The sequence below is a fragment of the Stegodyphus dumicola genome, chromosome 12 (genome assembly GCF_044657685.1).
Source record: "Stegodyphus dumicola isolate Sdum_Otavi_A_Nest chromosome 12, ASM4465768v1".
NCBI lineage: Eukaryota > Metazoa > Arthropoda > Arachnida > Araneae > Eresidae > Stegodyphus > Stegodyphus dumicola.
The window spans coordinates 117,268,724-117,291,081 of NC_140779.1; the positions used below are offsets into that span (position 1 = coordinate 117,268,724).

Genomic DNA, 22,358 nt, shown 5'->3' on the forward strand with positions numbered 1-22,358 from the left:
TCACTTTTAAATTCCTGTATTTTTTATGACTATACTATAATGCTTTTTAGCATCATAATAGTAGTATAATATTTTAGCATGGTAATAAGAAATAATTGTTTATAATTTCTTTCTATATTGGTTAGATGATTACTAGGCGTTATAGTGCCTGCTACAGTGATGAAATTTTTTTTACTGTTGCAAAAGTTTTAAACTGATACAGAGCTTGATACAAGCTTTTATGAAATTCATGTTAGTTTATTGTGTAGCATTTAATTTGCCCACCAATGAGAAACTCAATTATACATGTATGCTGCAGAGTGTCTGCCTTATTGTGATAGTCCTTTTTAATGACTGGTTTGAAAATTCATTTATTAAAGAAGTTAAACATTATTTAGAACAGCAAAACCTGAGCCTTAAGTTCTCCTAATTCTCAATCTCCAGATTACAGTACTGAAGCTTTTAAAATATTGTTTGCAAATGTAAATGTTTTATTTCTTCCACTCAATACCACTTCCTTAATCCTACCGATGGATCAAGGAATCCTAAAAACATTCAAAGCCTATTATGTCTGTCATGTGGATTTTCAGATATAGAAGAAAGAGAAATTGATGAATTATTCGAGAATGATAAAATGACAAAAATGTTAAGTGAAGAATTGGTTGATCTTATAGTACCAGCTGATGGTGAGAGCAGCAAATAGTGAAGAAGATAATGTACAACAAAGTTCAATAAATTGTTACAAAAGGCACAGGAAATGTCTGATTATGTAATGGAGATTGATCCAAATGATGAAAGAGAACACTTTGAGAGGTATTGAAAACTTTCACAGTTATTACTACAAAGCATTTAGAGTTAATGAGACATTGCCTCAAGTAAAAATCACCAGCTATTGAAAAAAAATTATTGTATCATGTACCTATATAATAAGCCATAATAAAAATCCTTTCAATTAACATTCATTTCTTTTTTCCTTTTAATTACATTAATAGTCATGTTTGCATAAATTGTAGTTACTTTCCTAATGTGAACTGTGCCTAAGCCATTTTCCACAGAAAGTTACCTTTCTATGGAATGAGATTTTAAGCATTGTGCAGTGTGTTAGTAATATAGTCCCTGCATTCAGCAGGTAACTGTATATGCATACAGGTTTACTGTACACCTTGAACAAAAAAAAAAGGGGGGGACATTTCTATATCTCCTGCTCTACTGGACTGATTGTCAAAATTTCACTTGCGTTTTCCATGTCTCGAAAGCGTGACAAAGGATATAATTTAGATTTATATATAGCATTGTTCTAACATAGGTATTTTGACACAAAATCTAACTTTTTCTGAAATAACATAGCAATTTTTTCCATATTTCGATTCTAGGTATTAAATTTTGTAATTTTTGTTGAGTAATTTATAGAGAAATTTAAAAAAAAATATCTTGGAGGTTTTTTTTTCAGTTTGTGCCAAGAATAATCTACTTGGCAAACTTCTTAATTCATAGCAACATATTTTTTTTTTTCATCGTATACAAGCGGAAAAAAGGTCCAAATTAACAAAGGTTAACAAAGTGTGTAAACCACATTTGGCTTTATTATCGCTTAATAACAATGGCAAATTTCAAGATGTGCCAGTGCGTATATTTTCGGAAATTTTGAATAAAAAACTCTTAATTTTTGCAAGTATGCTTAGAAATACAACTTCTTTAAGATAATGGAAAAAATTTTATAATTCAAAATTTTTTTCAAAAAATTTATAAAAATTATTTAAAAATCCAAATTAAAAAAATAAATCATAAAATTGGGTGAATTTTATTTGGGATGAACCTAAATTTTCAAATGTGAAAGGAAGAATCAAATAAGTTTAATACAAAAGATATTAATAAGTACAGTACAAAGACCATAATCCGGACTCATCGGGACTTCAGAGTTTCCAGATTAGGAGTTTTTCCGGATTATAGATCATCAATTTAAATTTGGTAAGATGGCATGCAGAAATGATACAATTAAAAATATGAAACCATAATTTATAAAATAAAGAGCAATTATGATCTAAAGGGTATCAAATTTTTTAAAAAAAAAGCTTAATATTTATTTGTTTACTTTATTAACCCCTTCGAGCCGGGTAGCGAAAACGCGCGCTTATCGTGGAGGCCGGCAGTGTCTTCCACGAGTGTCTCTCCAGGGCCGGGGGCTTTTTTGCTACTAAGCCTAAATCCATGAAATTTCCGAAGTATCAACGCATTGTTTAATAATGCTCTATAGAGTATTTAAACGGCTTATGCTTTATAGATATTTTTATATATATACTTTAATTACCTTATTTCTTGTTTAAATGCATATTTTACACATTTTATTTTAATTACTCACCATTTTATGAATTTTAACATTATACATCTGAAAACTAAATATATTACTTAAAATTCTCTTTTCGTATGAAAAATTTGAAAACAGGGATCTACACACAGTCCTACGTTACATTCCTTGCACTCGTAATAACTCATTTGCCGTTTTGGAGGATTTTTCCGGGAATACGAACAAATTTAGCATCGTCGTCTCATTTTCTTATCAGTCTCTTCTGAACAAAGTTTTGGAAAATGTCTTTCAGTTAATCTTTTAGAATCAATATCAGAATATCAGAATTTCAGAATCAATATCTGAAATATTTTGCATCATTTCTGCTATTTCATGCTCTGTTAAACATTTTCGACGCTTCAACATTGCAACGGTAAAAACAGAAAGAATTCACGTCTAACAAGATATAATTATTTTCTAAAAATTGAACTGTAAACCGAAATACTCAACGCTTTATCGCATATAAAACTTCTACTTACAATAAACAACTACCACGTGCGAATAAAGTGCGATTTAAAGAGACGTCATAAATCACGCCATTCGGAAACATTTAGTTCCCCGTTTGTTTATATAATCAAAAACACATGTATGTGAGTCATGCTTCTCTCATTTTGGTAGAAGGTCTAATGTCCATGTATCTGAAACCATATGGACATACAGTACCATCTTTTGGCAGAAATTATAGTTTGAAAATCGTTCCAGGACGCTGGAACAAATACGTGACAGTAGGTAGTAAGCGGGAAAATGCTCTGTCACGCCTGCGTGTCAGCCGGTAGGTGAGTGTGTTCGTTGCTGGCACGTAGACGTGACAGTCGGCGCGAAGGGGTTAAACATTTCTTTCAACACGTGCATGCTTAGAGCATACATTAGGCTCCTGCGTAATGTATGCGCACACATTCTTTATGCACAAGCGTAAAGCATACAAAAAAAAGGTTGTGGCCTTTGAGGTCCAGATTATAGATTATTCCAGATAATGGATGTCCGGATTACGGACTTTGTACTGTATATACCAAATTCAATTAATATGGAGGAGCTGAGATTTTGAGAGCTAATTTTTAAAAATTACTAGTGCGATTTTTACAAACTTGGCACTTTGGCATAATTTGAGTCATAGATTAAGACACAATAACACGCTGAACAAATACTAATTCAAGTCAAACAACAAAAATCAGTGTTATATTTTCAAATTTTCACAGGACTATTTTCGATGGTTTTACTGAACCACAATCCTCAGCTGCAAAAGTGCAAATGAACGATATAATAATCAGATAAGATAAGAAAGCCTGGACAGAAAATAAGCTGGTGGCGACATCTGTTGGTGAAACCAGAACTAAAGGATAATTTCTTTAAAGGCCGAAGGCAAAGATGGATTGGAATTAGGATCGTTAACTAGAACAGAAATATTTTTTTGAATGTGAAATGCATCTAGAAAATCCAGTTCTCCAATGGAAGATGTTTTTTGAATAATTTTGGCAGCAGAAAAATTGAAAGTGTGATTTTTGGACCAACAATGTTGGGCAACAGAAGACTTCTGTGTTTCCTTTTTTCTAACATATGCCTCATGTTCCTTGACGCGATATTTTAAGGCTCTCTTAGTTTGGCCAGTGCAAATTAAACCACATTGGTAAGGAATCCTATAAATACTCCAGGAGTTCATATCCGGAATGGGGTCCTTGAGTATGGAACTTGGAATTTTATTGATGGGAGAATAAACGACCCGAAAGTTAAATTTCTGCAAAATATGTGCAGCTTTGTAGCTAATTGATGGAAAGAAAGGAATGACAACAGAATTTTTATAACCTCCTAAAACAAGAGTGTACCTTTTAGTGTGTTGAGATGAGAATTTTTTTAACTGCTTGAATAATAATGTTGGGTGAAAAGCCCCTGTCAACAGCTATTGCTTTTAAATAATTTAGTTCTTTATCAAGGGATAGTTTGGTGGAGCAAACTTGAAGAGCACGAAAAATGTAGGAATAAAATGAAGCTAACTTTTGTTTAGTCGGATGACATGATTTAAAGTGTGGTGGAAGGCAAACCGACGAAGGTTTACGGTAAACAGTAGTACTGAAGTTGGATGTGTTACATGTGACCAGATTGCTGAGAAACAGAAGAGAATTGCAAGTCTCAAATTCAAAAGTGAACTGAATAGCAGGATCAATAGAATTCATTGTTGAAAGAACTTAAATCATCTTTATTACCTTCAAACAGAGTAAATGTATCGTCTACGTAGCGGAACCATACCGGGAAGTTTAAAGTTTCAAACGATTTTGATTCATAATAACGCATGTAGATATCAGCCAGGATATCTACATGTATTATTATGAATCAAAATATGGAAAAATCAAAATAGGGAATCATCAATCATCAATTCAATTATGAATCAATATATGGAAAAATCAAAATATGGTATCAAATTATGGATCATAGAATCAAAATATGGAAAAAAAGTGTAATGTTATTTTACAAAAAGTCCAATTTTGTGTCAAAAAACCTACATTAGAACAATGCTGCATATAAATCTAATATATATCCTCAGTCTCGCTTCCAAGACATGAAAATGCAAGATAAATTCGACAATCAGTCCAGTAGAATGAGAGATATAGAACTGTTCCCTTTTTTTTTTTTTTATGTGCAAAATGTGCATGCATAATTACTGCCAAATAACTGAATTGTTTTGTCAGAAGAGACATGAAAAATATGTACTGTGCACTAACACTAGAACTATCTGGAATTCAAATCCAACTTCTTCATACTTTGAAGAAGCTGCATAAGATGCCATTTTATGGGCATATTTCATACTTTTATTTACACAGTAACACAGGACAGAAGTACTTATACAGCATTTAACATTTCTACTTGTTTTCCCCTAATGCTTCAGAATAATGGCTGTAGACTGAATAGATATTCAATGCATTTGTTCCATTTTTCACAACTGAATAACATTTTGTTAAATTTGGTATGCATAGTACATAAAGTTAAGAAATGTCATAAAACTTCTGTAGCTTTTAGTGTACAAATAAAGATGTAGCACTCAAAGTTAAATTCACAACTGTGACAACTATGGTAATAGTCTTTCTAACATTAAAAGGCTTAATTAAATAACTGGAGGAACAAATTCTTGAAAAAACTGATAAAAAAAATATGCAGAAAGTTTTACTGTTCATTTTCTTTAGCTTCTTCAGAAAATTAATATTATGATCTAGGATGCATGGAAACTGATAAGTTTTATTTGTGAACGATATATATTTCTATATGTTAAAGTAACCATTCATTATTTTTATTTTAAACTATAGTGCTGCAAACTAAACTTATGCTGATTCTTATTTAAGTATTCTTATTCAACATTTAAGTAAAAGTAACTTTTTAACTTTTACTTAAATGTTGTTTTGAGCGGAAATTTGAGATAAGATATACTGAACAATTTGCTTAATCATTTTCAGGATTGCAGAAAGAAAATCGTTTAATATTTGTTATCTGTATGTAAATAATCTTATATTCTTCATATAAAATTACCTCTTAATTAAAATCTTACCTCTTAATCTTTTGAAACAGAATATTATAAATTTTCCCCTTTTCCAGTTTTATTATCATATATGTAAATTATGCTAAATACTATCTATTTTTAACTGCAGATCCAGTGAAAATATTGCTGATACTACTCAACTCACAACAGCAACTGATATTCCTAATGATAGTGGGGCAACTCACATTACAATAGAACCTGAAACAGCTCCTGAACGTCCTAAAAACCTTGATATTACTCCTGAAAAGGAAATGCCTGCTTTGCCAAGTTCTGAAGCTCAAACTCCTTCTTCTCCAAAGAAAGATGATATTGATAGCAATAGAGCAGAAAGAGGTACTTATCTGATTTGATGTTATTAAATGGTTATTTTCACCAGTTGTTAATATTTATGTTTCTATAGTAATATTACACTTTAGGAACTATGCTCATATATTGAGAAGTGTCATATCTTATTTTTGCATATTGAGGATCATTCATGTGAAATGCTTTATTTTAGAACATAGTATTGGAAGTATTTTAACATGGAATTCAGTCTTCATTATTGGGTATTGGAATATGGCAAAGCATGCAAAGGGGGCTGCCTAAGAGAAGCTGCCTAAAAGATCTGCCTAAGAGAAGGGGGGGCTTTGTGAATGACTTTTTAAGGAAAACTAGCTTGTATTAACCTTACTTATATGGAAAACCATGAAAACAAACTATGCAGCCAACCCATATGCTTGTATTTGAACCAGGTCAAACTATCAGTATTCAGCAGTCTAAACCACTTGAACATTGGGGGGGCAATTAAGTCTTAATATTGCAATAAGTCTTAATATTAGAAGAAATCATGATGTTTTCTTCTAATAGAAAATTATGATTCAGTTATGAAACATACGATGTTTTGCCTATGCTAAAGAAGAAGCAAAACTGGTAGAAAATGTGAACTAAAGTATAGATGTTACTAGAATAGATGTACGATTGCTGACTGCAGTTCATGTTCAGCATGAGTTGTGCATGCTTTCTGTAAAATTGTCTTGGAGATTCTGGGAGAGGTTTTGCCAAATTCTGTTTCAGCAATATAGCCACATTATTTTTACTGTTTGATGGGGGATTGCGTTAAGTCTCTAAAGCCATCTCATGCAGGTTCTATGAGATTTAAGCAAAACAGCCTGTCCATTTGATGTACTTTTTTTTTATTTTTCTATTGACCAACATTAAATAAATAACAGAAAATCGTATTATCCATAAAGATGAATGGATTTACAGCTATGCTACTAAAAGTCTTTACATGCATTACATTAACCTTCTGAGAAGAATTCTATGCATCCATAGTTCTCCTTTCTAACACTAGTAGTATGTCCATTAATTATTATCCCAACCAGTAATATTATTCTGCCACTTTTTTAATGGCCATCTTCACTTTTGTTCTTAGTGGGTTTCATGTAAGAAGAGTCCTCACTTGGACAAAAATGAAAATGTGCTTTTGTCCATGATTAGAAGGTTATCACATTGCCTTTCAGTTCAGTTGAAATACTCCCATATTAAGTATTTCACTTGCCTGAGATGACTTAATTGGATGTTCTTTTGCTCTGCTTGACTGCAGTTTTTTAGCTAGCATGCCTGCAGTTATACGTCTTTCCACTATTACATCTACAACAATCTTTTGCTAAGGCTGCTTTGAGTGGCCATCCACTAATATTTATTCTAGTGACTGATTCACTTTCTGAAAGTTGCTCACAAGAACTGCACGTGAACAGCCCATTAAATGCACCATTTCTGATATTGATGTTCCCAGTTACTGAGCCGTAATGATTTGACTTTATCAAAGTCTGATAAATCAGCTGCTTTTCTCATTATGTTGCTAATCATGCTATTTTTGAAAAGACAATGCATAGCTTCTTTATATATACTCCAACATCAGCCACACATGTGCAGTGATTTTGTTCCTGGGCGAGACCATCGTTATAGATGGAGGGTGGTAATGGCTCTTCGTTGTATATGTGTTATTTTTAGCTTAATTTTAGTGTCAGTGTATATAAATAAATAGTAAACACTTTGAGTTAAATTATTAAGCCAAAGTATAAAATATACTGTGGCTGTTTAATAATATCTTTAATATAAGTATATTTAGTAAAATAATATCTTTAGAATATAAAATATTCAGTGATTTAATGAATGGCTAAATCTGTGAAATACAGTAGTTTATCTTGCTTTCTCTTTGTAGTTTTCTGTGATATTCTTTGTCCTGTTTGGAAAGGGCTTCTACATTTCCTTCATATATGTATATAATATGTACACATGGAAGAGCCAAAATATTATGTCCACCTACTCAATAGCGTGTTGCAGGATCTTTGACCAGTAAAACAGCTACAACTCACCTTGGCATGCATGCCACAGGTTCTTGGTAGATGACTGGAAACAAGTTGTTAGACATTTGAAACAACCTGTCTTCAGTCATCCTGTCTCCACTGTCCTGTTATGCAAAGTCAAGATATTCGAACATGGTGGTGTTTGAGCTCTGAGCTGCCATTCAATGACATCATAAATGTGCTCTGTCAGGTTAGGATCTGGTGAGTTAGGTGACCAGGACATTAATTGGAATTTATCTTGATGCTCCTCAAACCACTCCACAATTTGAGCCGTGTGACATGGAGCGTTGTCCTGCTGGAAGATTCCATTTCCAGTTGGGAAGGCAGATGCCAGGTAAGAGTGCAAGTGATCCACTATTATGCTCAAATAGTCCACACCTTTTATGGTCTGTTCTATGATAAATTTAGGTCCCAGAGCCACCCATGAGAACATACCCAAAAGCATAATACTGCTATCACCAGCCTATGTATGACCTGCTGTATGGGAGTGGGGAGGAACTGTTTGCCTGGAAGACGGCATATCGGGAAACTGTCATCGACGTGATGAATGAGGAAACGTTATTCATCCTACAAGGCAACTGTCTTCCATTTATCCATGGTCTAGTATTGATGTTTCTGGCTCACTGTAGGTGTAGTTAACAATGACACTTGGTCAACAGAGGCACACTGTCTGATGTCGATTTTACTGTATTAAGTGGGACAGTCTCCGATATCCTTTTTCTTTGATGACGCATGGATGTCCAACACTTTAGCATGTACTTCTGGTTTCACCATCATTTATCCACTTTGCATAAATATTAACAATGAAAGATTGTAAACAACCTACCAGTTGTGCAGTTTCGGAGATATTCGTTCCGAGTCTTCTGACCATTACAGTCTGCCTTCTGTCAAATTCGCTTAGATCAGTAGTCTTTCCTATTGCTCTTTAAAGTAAGTGCAAGAATGATTTCTTACCTTTTCCAGCAGCAGTTAAATACCATTTCCACTTAATCATACGCTCTCCACGTCTTCCAGACGAGTTCATTGAACAACATGGAAACGGTCAAAATGTTTTAGCTTGTCAGTGTGTGTGTATATATATAATAGAGAAAGAAAAAAAGAGCATGATTTAAATGATCCAGGAAATTTTAAAGGGGACAAAAATAAGCAGATTTTGTAATGGAATATAGGTGTAGAAATGGCACTTTAAGGGTGCTACAAAATGATGTTGAGTTGTAGGTAAAAGTGTTCTGCTAGTATAAATGACCTTTCTCCATGTGAATTTTAATCACTATGCATTGCTACTTGAACACACAGCTTGCTGACGTGCATTTTGTATGTTGCACTGCGCATGGAAATGGAACTGCTCAAAGAAGGTACCTAGGAAATATTTTCTTTACCTCCTCTGAATAGCTGCTCTGTTTTAGTAACTGCTGCATAAGTAAAATGTATGCCAATGTTGCAGTGCATACTACTCAGCATTTGCTTGAGGTATGATGATTTATGTGAGCAAAATGCTTTTACAAACTGTGCAGTAGCACTGCGTATGACCTCAATATTTCATTTCTGCTCACACATTCCATTTCAAAATCAAGTCATTTCAGTCATGTTTACCTACCTTTGCACTTTTGCTGAATATTTTATGATCACCCTGTATACACTGATAGATAGATTTGTGCCAGTTTTTCTTAAAACATCCATTTTAAGAACTTATCTCCCCTAGACTAATAGTCCTACTATATTTTGTTATCATTGAATAATCTAGTTTAATAAACAGCAGAATGCAAAACTAAATGTGAAAATGATGAATCTCAGATCATGGGGATAAGAGAGAACAATAAATAAATGGTGAATCTATAATTTAGTTGTATTTTATAATTACTAAAAAATAATTTTTTTAATTTCCTGACTTTTATAAAATGTGACTGTGAATGTGTATATCATAATCTTATGTTTCATGTAATTTCTTTCTTTAGAATTCAGAGCAGTGAAAGTTTGTTTGAATAATATATTTCATGAAGTCCAGGTTGTATTCACTTACATATCGGAAATTTTATGGCGTGTTCTAGAAATTCATATTGTAAAAATTGTGCTTCTCTCTACATTTTGCTTAGCTGCATATGATGTAAGTGTGAATGGGAAATTTTTTTAAGATTATATATTTTCTTTCTCATTAAAATTTAATTTTTTAAATTAAATTATACTTAGTTAAAAATTTATATTTTTTATGTAATATACTCAATAATTTATTGATTATTTTAGGTTAATTGTTATGCCAAGCAGTTGCAAAAGTTTCCAATAATAAGAACATATATTACATATATTGATATTATATTCTTGATGTGTTTCTGATTTCAGTTGCAGTCAAGTTTGAGCTTGATAAATTTCTCTTTCCAGAGAATTGTTTTGGTTTTATCCAAAAATTTTTAAAGCAAAAAATATTTTTTGAATTTTTTTTTTCAGTTTTAGCAAACTGTTAAAAATTTCCCATCTTTTCCATTTAGAAAAATATTATTGAACACTTTCCTTGAAGTTTGAGCCAGTGTTTACTAGTCTGATGCCCAAGATTCACAGAATGAAATAACATCAAACCATATTAATATGTTAAAAAAATTAAGTTTACCTCTTTGGATACTTTTATTATAAGTTTTATTTTTATTGTTTATTTATTTTCATTAAAGTCAAATGTATTATAGCTTTTAAGGGATAATATTTATATAATATACTATGTAAATATGGTATTTAGCTTTCAGAAGAAGGTGATTGATATTTTTCAAGCTTTGTAAAATTAGTTCAAATTTTAGATCTCACTAAGCACTTTAAGATGGATTTCCTTTTTACATAATCATTTACTGAATAAAATGAGTATTTAAAATGTCAGTTTTTATACATTTTGTATGATGGTAAGCTTGTAATTTTTTTGGTTTCATTCCATGTTTATGTCTGTTTTTTTACATGATTTAATGAATGATTAATAATGAATGAATGCTATCATCATTCTTGGATGATTCATTCTATTCAAATTCAACTGTACTTGAATCTTTAGATTTAATATTAGGTATAATGAGCCATGTGTTATCACATTCCATTCTTATCTGTATCATACATATAGCAACTACAATTTACTAGGAACCAGGTGAGCCAATTACTTCAGTTTTTGTTAAAAAAGCAGTAGCAACAATATGGCTGTCTTCTGTTTTAAGCACCTCATATGAAATTCTTTGAAGTATTTATTGTTTTTAGTTTCTAGATATCATGACCTGGCAAAATCGAATGTTGCCAGTTGAAGAAAATATTCGTGTCAAGCCTTGTGCTTAAATGATCCAGTGAAATAAATGCCTAGTTACATCTTGGGTAATTAAATCTCTTCTATATTAAATGAGTGCACAGCTCATTACCCAGAATTAATTTAAAATAAAGTAATATTTTAGCATTTTCCCCCCTTCAAGAATTTGGGTTTGCTGTTTCATTTTTACAATTTAAACAAAAAATCCTATGGTTAAAATGAGCTATTTTAGTTATAAGATTTTATGTCCTGTATCTTTAATTTTTGAAGTACAAATTCATATGCTAGTAGGTCTATCATAATTGCCAATCTTAAAATTGTATCATAGAAACTAAAAATCTACATACCAAGATCAGCCTGCAATTTTCTTTTAGTCTAACTATGAAGTCAAATATTTATTGAAACAAATTTACTGAATAATTTTTAATGATATTCATAAATGGGAAAGGAACAGAAATTAAAGAAGTTCATGCATTAAAGAAGTTTGTGTAATACCTACAGTTATATGCTTTACTTTTAATAATTGTTAAAAGAGTAATGCAATATTTATTTTTAGGTTTGCGCAATTCATTTTGCTTTTGTGGTATTTGTCGTCATTTCATTGCCTATCAAATCTCTGCAGAGTTTCTTCTGTCATTGTTGCTCTGTCTGGGCAGCAGTTCTTTTATTATCAAAGATGATATATCAGCTGAATATTGTGGACTATTTAAACTGGCAGATAAATTGCACGGTGAGTATCTAATGGTGTCACCTGCCTTTTCTTTGTATTCTTGTTTAAAGGATGTTAATAACCTGAACTTTTGATAATTTATGTATGGAATATTCACAGTTTGAATTTTCTGTGCGTAGTCTCAAGAACATTTTCTGGAACATATAAGGAATATATTTTTTTAATTCTGAAGAATCTCTGAATTTTTTATATGTGAATTTCATAGCTTATCATATTTAAGGAAAGTTAATATTTATTTGGAAAAAATTGTGCTCTCCTAAAAAACAGACAAAATTTCTGGCGAAGGAGAAATAGCAGCCTCAGATGTCACTGAGATCATTTCTGGTGGTCAGGATTTTAAAACTTAAGAAACATGGAATAATGACTGAAAAAAATATCATGGAGTGCATAGGATTTTACAAATGAAGCTTTCTAGATGTAAGATGTGAAAAGAGCTAGTAGAAGAAAATGAGGGTAGAGGTGAATGAGTGAACATAAAATGGAATATGTAGAGAATTTGTTAGACTCCAAATCCACTAGCTTGCCTTTATTCGATAGGGAAGTTGTTAGATTATGAATATTAAGAATTTTTAAGTTCCATAAATGTTTTATCTGTATAATTTTAATTCTATACATATGAATTTCCACAGATCTGATCATACTTTTTAATCTAGTATCCTTATGTAAGTTATTCATTAAATTTTCACTCTACTGGTTTAAATTACTCATTGGAGGAAAAGGATGTTTACTGTATTTAAAAAAAATATATATATTGAAATGCTGTAAAAACAAAATTAAGAAATTAAGATTGAAAACAAATTGAGAAGTCAGTAAACTAAGTTAGAATTTAATGATGATATACCTCGAGCATTATTTTCCATATAATATGAAAGAATGTAAAGGTGACTTAAAGTTAATGCAGCAGATTTTTTATAAAAATATGCCATGATTTTATTAATTTAAATTTAAAGGGGAATTTACGAAGGACAATATCAATTTCTCAAGGTTTCCTTTTTGACTATGCAGTTCTTTGGTTATATTTCAGAGGCACACTGTGCAAAAAAAAAAGGGGGGAGGGGACAGTTCTATATCTCTTGTTCTACTGGGCCGATTGACAAAATTCAAATTGCATTTTTCATGTCTCGAAAGCTTGCGACTTAGCTTAGGTTAGGTTATTTAATTACGGGAAAGCCTCGTGTGCTATCTGCCTAAGGGGAGGGATGCCTTCATGGAGGACTTTCTAAGGGAAACTGGCCCGTATACACATTACACATGGGGAAACCACGAAAACACCTATGCAGCCAGCCCATTCACAGGATTTGAACCTCGGACCAAACTACCAGTGTTCAGCGATTTTACTGCTCGGCCACTGGTGGGCACGTGCAACTTAGGATATATATTAGATTTATATATAGCACTATTCTAACATAGGTATTTTGACACAAAATCATACTTTTTCTGAAATAACATACCAGTTTTTTTACATATTTTGATTCCACAACTCAAGTTATGCCAGACTGCCAGGTTTTGTAAAAATTGTTTGAGTAGTTTTTAAAAACTTAGCTGTCAAAATTTTAGCTCCTCAATGTCAATTGAATTTGGCATATATTTATTAATATTTTTTTTTTTTTTTATTATTCTTCCTTCCACATTACGAAATTTAGGTTCATTCCTAATAGAATTCAGCCATTTTTTGTTTTTTATTTTTAAATTTTCTATTTTTAAATAATATCTATAAATTTTTTGAAAAAAATTTTGTATTATAACTTATAAAATTTTTACCATCATCTTAAAGTAGGTGTAGTTCTAAGCATACCTGCAAAAAAAATTTTATCCAAAATTCTCTAAGATATACACGAATTTACATATTTTTGCATATTGAAATTTGGCATCTCTTTCTGAGCGATGATAATGCCAAATGTGGTTTATGGATTTTTGTTACAGTAAATTGCCACCCCTATTTTTAACCGTAAATTTCAAATTAAGTTTTACAGAGAATTAATTAAATGAATTTTTTTCCCTTCAGTGATGCGTAATAAATATTTATTAATACAATATGAAAAGCTGTTTTTTAAAATTATAGATGATATTATTCAAATTTTTAACTTTTTTAAATTTCTTTCTTCCTTTTTTTTAAATATTTGTACAAATAAATTTTTACCTTTGCTGTGTTATCGTCTGCTACTTTACTTTGACTGTATTTAAATTGAATTGTTTAAAACTGAGAAAGTTTGTTTGATTTTTATTTTCACAATGTTTTTAAGCAAACAGGACATTGACAGTTTGGGTCATGTCCCAGCTTTCAAACCGTTTTGTAGGTGAGTATATGAACCAACACCTTGCAAACAAAAAATCAAAAATAAAATCGTGGCATTCAACCAGTTCAGAAGAAATATATGTTTTTTTAGGCATACTGATTTTAAAAGGTATAACACTGAAATCTGATATTACACTTTACTTGTCTGAAAATGAATTGATCGAAACTCCATTTTAGGGATTTTTTTATTATAAAAACATCATTTTTATTATACTTACATCTTTTTATTATACTTTTACTCAAAACATTAAATTTTGTGCATTCATTTTTTTTTCTTTTATTCTTTATTTTATGAAAGTAAACAGATTTTAGAAAGTAAAACTTGCACTTATTTCTCCCCTAATACACCACATAACTATGCGCGCCTGTGTGAAAAACCGTGGCAATGAGAAATGAATCTTGTATGTTTTCCGCGGCAGTTAAGGGGTTAAAATGAATGTCAGAAATATCAAGATGTTTCGAAAAGTTGGATGCTTTTTAATATACATGCAGAATGCCTGAAGAAAAAGAGTAAGCCATTAAGAAGAAAAAACAAATGTTTGCATAAAATTTAAATCTTTTTAATCTTATGATATTTTATTCTTGCGACTCCAAAAATAAAATATGTCTAAAATATGAATAACATTTTAAGAAACTAAATGTAGGCTGATAAAATTGTGTAAAGCAATGAGCACAATGTTAAAGCTATTTAAGCAATATTTGCAAGTCATCCTAAATTAAAATATTGGTTATACATCTTTCTTATTTACGTATCTTTTCTGAACAGAACATTGAAAGACTTGTTAACTATGCTTTATGGTATTTTCTCTTTTAATATATTCAGTTTTCAGATTCGTCATAGTCTGGGACACAAAGTATTCTTCCGAAAGAACCACAATTCAAATAAATATAATCATTTCTGTAAAATTTATAATAAATATATTTAAAATGCTCAGTTCAAATGAATAAATAGAAAATTTTAAAACAATTATCTGAAGAGACAATGCGACACAAACAATTAAAATAAAAGACTAAAAATTAAAAAATTATGTAAAATAATAACTATGACAAAAAAATTATAAAGAAAACTATTTGAAAAAAAATAAATGATGCACCTTTTATTTAAACTATGCAGTTCGAATTGGTAAATAGAAATTTTTAAAAGGTTATTCGAAAGAATCCATGCAACTTAAACAATTAAAATGAAATTCGAAAAAGAAAAAAAAAAAAAAATACTTAAAATATTAACAATTATAATTAAAAATATATTATTTGAAAAAAGGAATGATTGTAATTTTTTTTCGCTCATGGGAAAGGAAAATAGGTGGCGATATATTAAGAAGTTCGTCAAGTGAACTATTCTTGGGACAAACTGAAAAAAAGTGCCAACATAAATTTGTGAATTTCTCTGTAAATTTCACATCAAATTTTACAAAATTTCATATTTAGGCATAATTTGAGTCGTAGAATCAAAATATGGAAAAAAAATAGGCATGTTATTTCAGAAAAAGTCAGAATTTGTGCCAAAATAGCTATGTTAGAATAGAGCTATATATAAATCTAATATATATCCTATGTCATGCTTTCGAGACATGAAGAATGCAATTTGAATTTGAATGCCCTGGAGAACGGGAGATATAGAACTTTTTTTTTTTTACACCATTTTTCAACCTTTAATTGATGATGGTATTGTTTTGCCGTATGTGGATGATGTAATAATCTTGTCATCCTCACTTGAAGCATGAATCAAACAGAATTTTGTTCCTTCAAAATTTCTCAAAAGTTAAAATTTTATTGACACTTAAGGTCTTTTTATACTATCCATGTTTTCAATTACCCATGTGTCATCCATCAGTTAACATGTTTCTAATTTCATAAATTCTTATATCAGGTATAATCAGGAGTTTAATGTATATAAAATTAAAATATTTTTTAAATTGCAGAAAAGGGGCTTTGTATCTATATAACACAAAATTAAAAATTAAGGATAAAATTACTTTATGCTTTTTCAACAAATTTTATTGTGATATTTTTATCCAGAACTTTCATGTAAGTTGTTGTATATTCAAGCTTCATTATAATGATGAAAGTTGTAAGCATTTATTTGGTCAAAAATAATGTTCAGAATATTTGAAAACATTATATTCACTGCAATGTTTTAAATAACATACATTTTGAACAAATTTTGAAAGGAAAATTGTTAAATCAAACTATTTATTACAGTCAAAAGTCGTTAATTCGGACACCCATAATCCGGAATGATCTATAATCCGGACCTCAAAGCTACAAACTTTCTGCGCATGCAGTGCGTTTACGAGTGCGTGCAAGACCTTTACGGCTGCGAATATGTTTGTGCGCATGCGCGTATAATGTGTAACGGAGGTAAGCTAAAATTATCTAATTCAGTTAATGTTGCAGATTGCGTTGTTCCTTAATCTTCGAATTGGATCTGGCTTATTATTTTTTCCAGACTGTTAGAGCAATTTCATAAAAGTAAGCTTGAACTTTCGATTATGTCAAATAGAATTTCCGATATATATTTACTAATATGTAATTTGTATCTACAAAGCGAAAGTATGTTTTGAAATCCGAAATCTGTTTATCAATTTCACGCTGCGGATTGGAAGTTGATCTGTCAGCACTATCCTTATCTTCAGGGCAGATGTTTTTATTTTGTTTGGCTTATAATTCCTTACTAAGTGTAGTATTTCATCTCGATGTACTCCGTCTTTGATATGATTTAAATCAAGTTCCTCGTCATTATAATTCGCTTCGGATAGTGAAGAAAATGACCCAGAGGTTATTGAAAACGAAAACATTTCGATTGACAAATTAGTCGGTATTCTCAACACAGCAATTATAGGACTTGAACAGCGGAACTTTGTAACTAAACAAGAAATTATGTCTGTTTAATAGAATTAAAGAGGAAGTATTATCACATGAAAGGAAGCAACTTACATTGAAAGACATGTTTAATAAAGTAAACAAATAAATATTAAGCTTTTTCTTTTTGTAAATTTTGATACCCTTTAGATCATAATTGTTCTTTATTTCATAAATTACGGTTTCATATTTTTAATTTTGTAATTTCTGCATGCCATCTTACCAGATTTAAACTGATGATCTATAATCCGGAAAAATCGATAATCCGGAATCGCCGAAGTCCCGACGAGTCCGGATTAACGACTTTTGACTGTATTTGGTCTTTTTAATACATTCACGTACTTAAAAAGGGGAAAAAAATTTTTTTTTGTAATTATAGTTCGCATTTGTTAAACTAGTTTGCTTTGTTTAATATTATTCTTAAGTAATTAGTTAAAGCAAAAGATTCTCATACTATTTGTTTAATGTGGTGATGTGAGAAATATATTGGTTGATGTGTACTATATTTCTTGTTCTACGAGTGATAAAAAAAGAATTTTGCTATTGAACTGTATTCTTAATTAAATATTTTGCTGTAATATTTAATCTTTTTCTATAGAGCTGCTCTTAATAATATTACATGTTTATTTTTAACATATTTCTTGTGAACTTTTTTTTATAGAATGTGGCTTTTACAAATTCATCAAATTTGCCATATCCTTTTAATACCACAATTGATAACCATGACTGGATAGGATTCAAGAGGACTCATTATTTGGCTGATTACTGTAAGGTGGGTTAAAATGTATCTGTATGAGTATCATAAAATGTATAGAAGACCCTATTTATATTGATCCTTTTTTGTAATGTATTTAGAAAAGGTACTGATATTATTTTAATTAGCAAAAACCTATCTGTAAATAGTTTTGAAAATTACAATGTAGAATTATGTAAAGTGTCTGTAGAAATTATATACTGTGTACTGAATTTTTTATTTTATTAAAAGTTAATTTTAAAGTTTTTGCTTGCACACATCATGAAACACTAGAAATAGGAAAATAAAATAATGTTTTCTTAATTAAAGATCATATGTTCATCTCTTAAAATAAATGTTAAACTTGCTTCTCCTGCCCCTCTCCCAAAAAAGAAAAAGGAAATGATTTTATTTTTACTTTATAGAATGCCTGATAAACACCATTATGAGCAATTTATGCACTGCTGCCCATTAAAATTGCTACACAGGGAAAGAAAGGATATAGCAGAATCTTATATACAGTATAATATGGGAAGATATGATTAAATTTGCAGGTGGTTTGGCGTACACAGCTTTCAAAATTGAGCCACAGAGCTGTCATCTCTGGCAGTAATAATGGATGTAATTCTGCTGGACATTGAATCCAACTGAGTCAAGATAACAGCTATGGGTATGCAGCTTCAATTCTGTGTCAGACTTTGTCAGTTGTAGTACCTGATGAGCGGCATGTCAATCTCCCAGCAACCCATGATCAGATGTTCTCAGTGGCTTAAAGATCTGGAGAATGTACTGGCCAAGACAACAGTCTAACATCTTCCGTATCGAGGAAGGTCAGGAATGCATAGGCAACATGCACTCATGCATTATCTGATGTGCAGGCCTCAAAAATAGGGTGCAGCCACTGACCTTAGTACAACAGATGTGTAACAGTGGCTGTCCACATTACTGACTGGCCAAACAAGAAGTGACCAGGATGTGTACCCAGTGGCACCCGATACCAGCATGGCAGGTGCTGAGCCTCTATGATATTGATGAAGGCTAGCTAGCAACATTCATTTTCCTCGGTGCCTCCGCACTCAGATGTGTTCATAATGATGTTGTAAGTAGAATGAGAAGCTATTTGAAAAATGGCATGATGCCATTCCTGTGTCCAAAGTTGCTATATATACCTATGGTGCTATTGACGCACCACTATAGGTGTGCCTGTCTTTGCTGCTGTGTTGTGAGAAGCTACAAAATGGTCACTGTGCTTAACAGTCTCTGGTATTGCAGACATACTGTTTATGAGGACATTTTTGGACCTGCACATGAGCCAGGTTCCTGACTCGGTATATGAAGTGGCTGTATGATTACATAAGGCTGAGAGAACAGCATGTCTGTCTCCTTGTCATTAGTGGCCAGGGTTTGCTGAAATCATACGGGGTATTCAGTATGGCCCTCCTGGACCCATTGATTCTATATTAGCCTGACAGTTGGGGGATCCAGACTTACACTGAGAAGCCCACTTTGTAATCTTCCCATTTATGGTATTATTCATACCTACCTGCTTTTTACACATGCACTGAAATGCTAGTCATTTGCATATTCCAGCATGTAGTACCTTTCATGCAAATTTCATGTTTCAGACAAATTTGATGTTTCAGATGTTTATGCCATCTTCGTATTTTTGCAAATTTATGGCCAGCTGTGTAGATTTTGCTGTAGATTAGTAAAAATATTTTAAATGTGTGTAAACCAAACATTTATTAGACATTTGTTGCAGATTTAAAAGATCATCTACTCTGAATCAAAACCAGATGCACCTACCACTTTCATTTTTATTTTATTTAATTTTTTATTTGATTTGTTAAATGTTAACTTCAGGCATTCTGCTAAAAAACTGCTTTGTTCCTGTATAAAATATTTCTTTGCATTGTTGATATGTTACCAAAACATGTTTTATTAGTCTCTTGATTATTATAAATTTCTAATAAAACAAATGATACTGCTCATGAATTTGAAAAAAAGCTGTATTTTTGCAGATTTTAATATTTTCATAATCATAAATATATTACACTATTTACATTTGTTTTTAAATGATTCTCTGTATATTAATTTAGGGTTACATTGCTTTAATACTTGTTTTAACCGTCCAAGCTGTTGTGAAAATAAGACAAGAAGTTAATCGTATCCATTTGAATGAACCAGAACCCAAGACCGGTGTTATATTTACAAATGCCACCAGGGCCACTGCAGATGATAATTTGTTGGAGTGTCTTAAATACTTAGCTAATTACTTTTTCTACAAATTTGGATTAGAGGTAATGGTATCTTGATATCATGGTTATGTATTTATGTAAAAAATGTACTAGAAGCATGTCTAGCCTAATCATTGCATAATATGAACACATTGATTATCTTAAAAGTTATGATAATGATATTCTTGGTGATAAATTTAAAAAGCTATGTGATAGTTACATTCAACCAACTTACACTGGAGATGTCTTTGCATTTTTTAAAGCTAATTTTTTAGTTTATTTTTAAGCCTTTTACATTTGCGTGCTTTTCAACTTCATTCTATGTTGTTTCTCCTTTCAAATAATTCCAAACGGCTGGACTCTTGCAACTTCACAAATTTGGTGTGAATGACTAAAACCTATCAATCATTTAGCCATTTCATCACAGAAACATTGCCCAAGGTGTACCATGGGGGGTAATTGAAAGGAGAAGAAAAGCTCCATCCCAAGTTAGAAGAAGTGGACCTAAAGGGATGAATTCAAGGGTTTCCTAGACATCATTATTATTTCAGACATAAATGTAAAGTGTCATTGTTAAAAAATTCTTGTGTTGTATAATATTTCATCCTAGCTTAGTTTTCCCCCCCCCCCCCACCACCACACGTATTTTCTTTATTTGGCATTAACCCTTTAAGCGTGTAGCGTTTGCTCCTGCACGTGCACTGCAGTGGGGACAATGACGAGGTGAGTTCGCCAAGCACGCTTAAAGGGTTAAAGGAGAAAAATAACCCATATTCATATTGTGAAGGGGATTTTGACTTGTTCAAAATAGTTTAGGTAGCTCCTGCTATGACTGTTTCTTACATGATGATTTTGTAAGTGCATTTGTCCTTAGCTTCTCTGTCTTATATGTGCTGTTTTCAATAATTTTTTTTTTTTATTCCAGAAAATAATACATTTTCATTGACGAAATGATGCCATGATCATTATTAGGAATTAATGAGGTAGGCAAAAAAAAAAAAAAAAAAAAAAGGCATCACCCCAAAAAAATACTTTTGTATATTTTAATGTTACATGGATAATGTAGACATTGCACTTGTCGATAAGAAGACAGATTTCATGTTCATTTCAGACACACATTCAGCATCACATTTTAATGATAGTTGTTGAAAATCTTATCCATATTTTGGAGTAGAATAACAACTGCCAGACTTTATAATTTAGGCTTTGTAAGAGATTTCTTCTTTAACAAATTAATGTTTTCTTGTAAACCCCAATCAGGAAGTCCAGGTTTATAAGGCAATTTGGGATAAGAGTTTGAAACTGTTATTCTGTAACTAAAGTTTCTGTTGAAGAATAATAATTTATTCTTTTAGCTTGGCTTGAGCTTGTTATATTAAATTTGTTTCTGTTTTCCTGGAATAATTGAATGGTTTATGCTTAGTAATAGTCTTCATACATATAAACTTTTAAATTAATAACTGACAATTTTGTATAAAACTTGGAACTAAATAACAGGAATAACAAATGAAGTTTTGTAAAAATTCATTAAATAAGTTCATATTGTTTCTGAAACTAGCAAAAAATGAATGCTGCCAAGTTAAAAATAACTAACTGCTAAGTAATAATTCATATTACAGGGTAAGAATAGAAGTAAAACCAAGAAACCAAGTAATGCACATTCATTAACCAAAACAAAATTTTGCATTTCTTTTAACATATTATTAGGGATTGGTGTCATCAGGAGTATTAGGTTAATTAACTGAAGTTAAATTTTTAATTAAATTAGCCCATCCCGAAACTGCTATGAATTTTCAGTTCTTATATATATATATATATATATATATGTTTTAAATTTTTAATGCCTAGGAAAAAATTACAAAGAGCTAAAATCTTATAAACAGAGGTTACAAACAATAGAACTAAGAACAAAAAACAAAACAAAACAAAAAAAAAAAAAAAAAAAAAAAAAAAAAAAAAAAAAAAAAAAGTCATTGCCTAAAGAGCATTCTTGCCTCCCAGTATCTCGATTCTTCTCTAAGACCTCGAAGAGCCTCACATT

General features: G+C 31.2%; 1 protein-coding gene across 11 annotated transcripts in view; it reads left to right on the plus strand.

The window, feature by feature from the left end:
* Piezo (piezo type mechanosensitive ion channel component) overlaps positions 1-22,358 on the plus strand; it is a 260,388-nt gene that overhangs the window by 134,973 nt on the left and 103,057 nt on the right. For all 11 annotated transcript variants that reach the window (XM_085806866.1, XM_085806871.1, XM_085806868.1 and 8 more), the window contains 5 exons: positions 5,956-6,179; positions 10,150-10,298; positions 12,016-12,189; positions 18,009-18,119; positions 20,180-20,380. In XM_085806866.1, the coding sequence (XP_085662992.1) occupies positions 5,956-6,179; positions 10,150-10,298; positions 12,016-12,189; positions 18,009-18,119; positions 20,180-20,380 (859 nt within the window). The remainder of the gene's footprint in view (positions 1-5,955; positions 6,180-10,149; positions 10,299-12,015; positions 12,190-18,008; positions 18,120-20,179; positions 20,381-22,358) is intronic.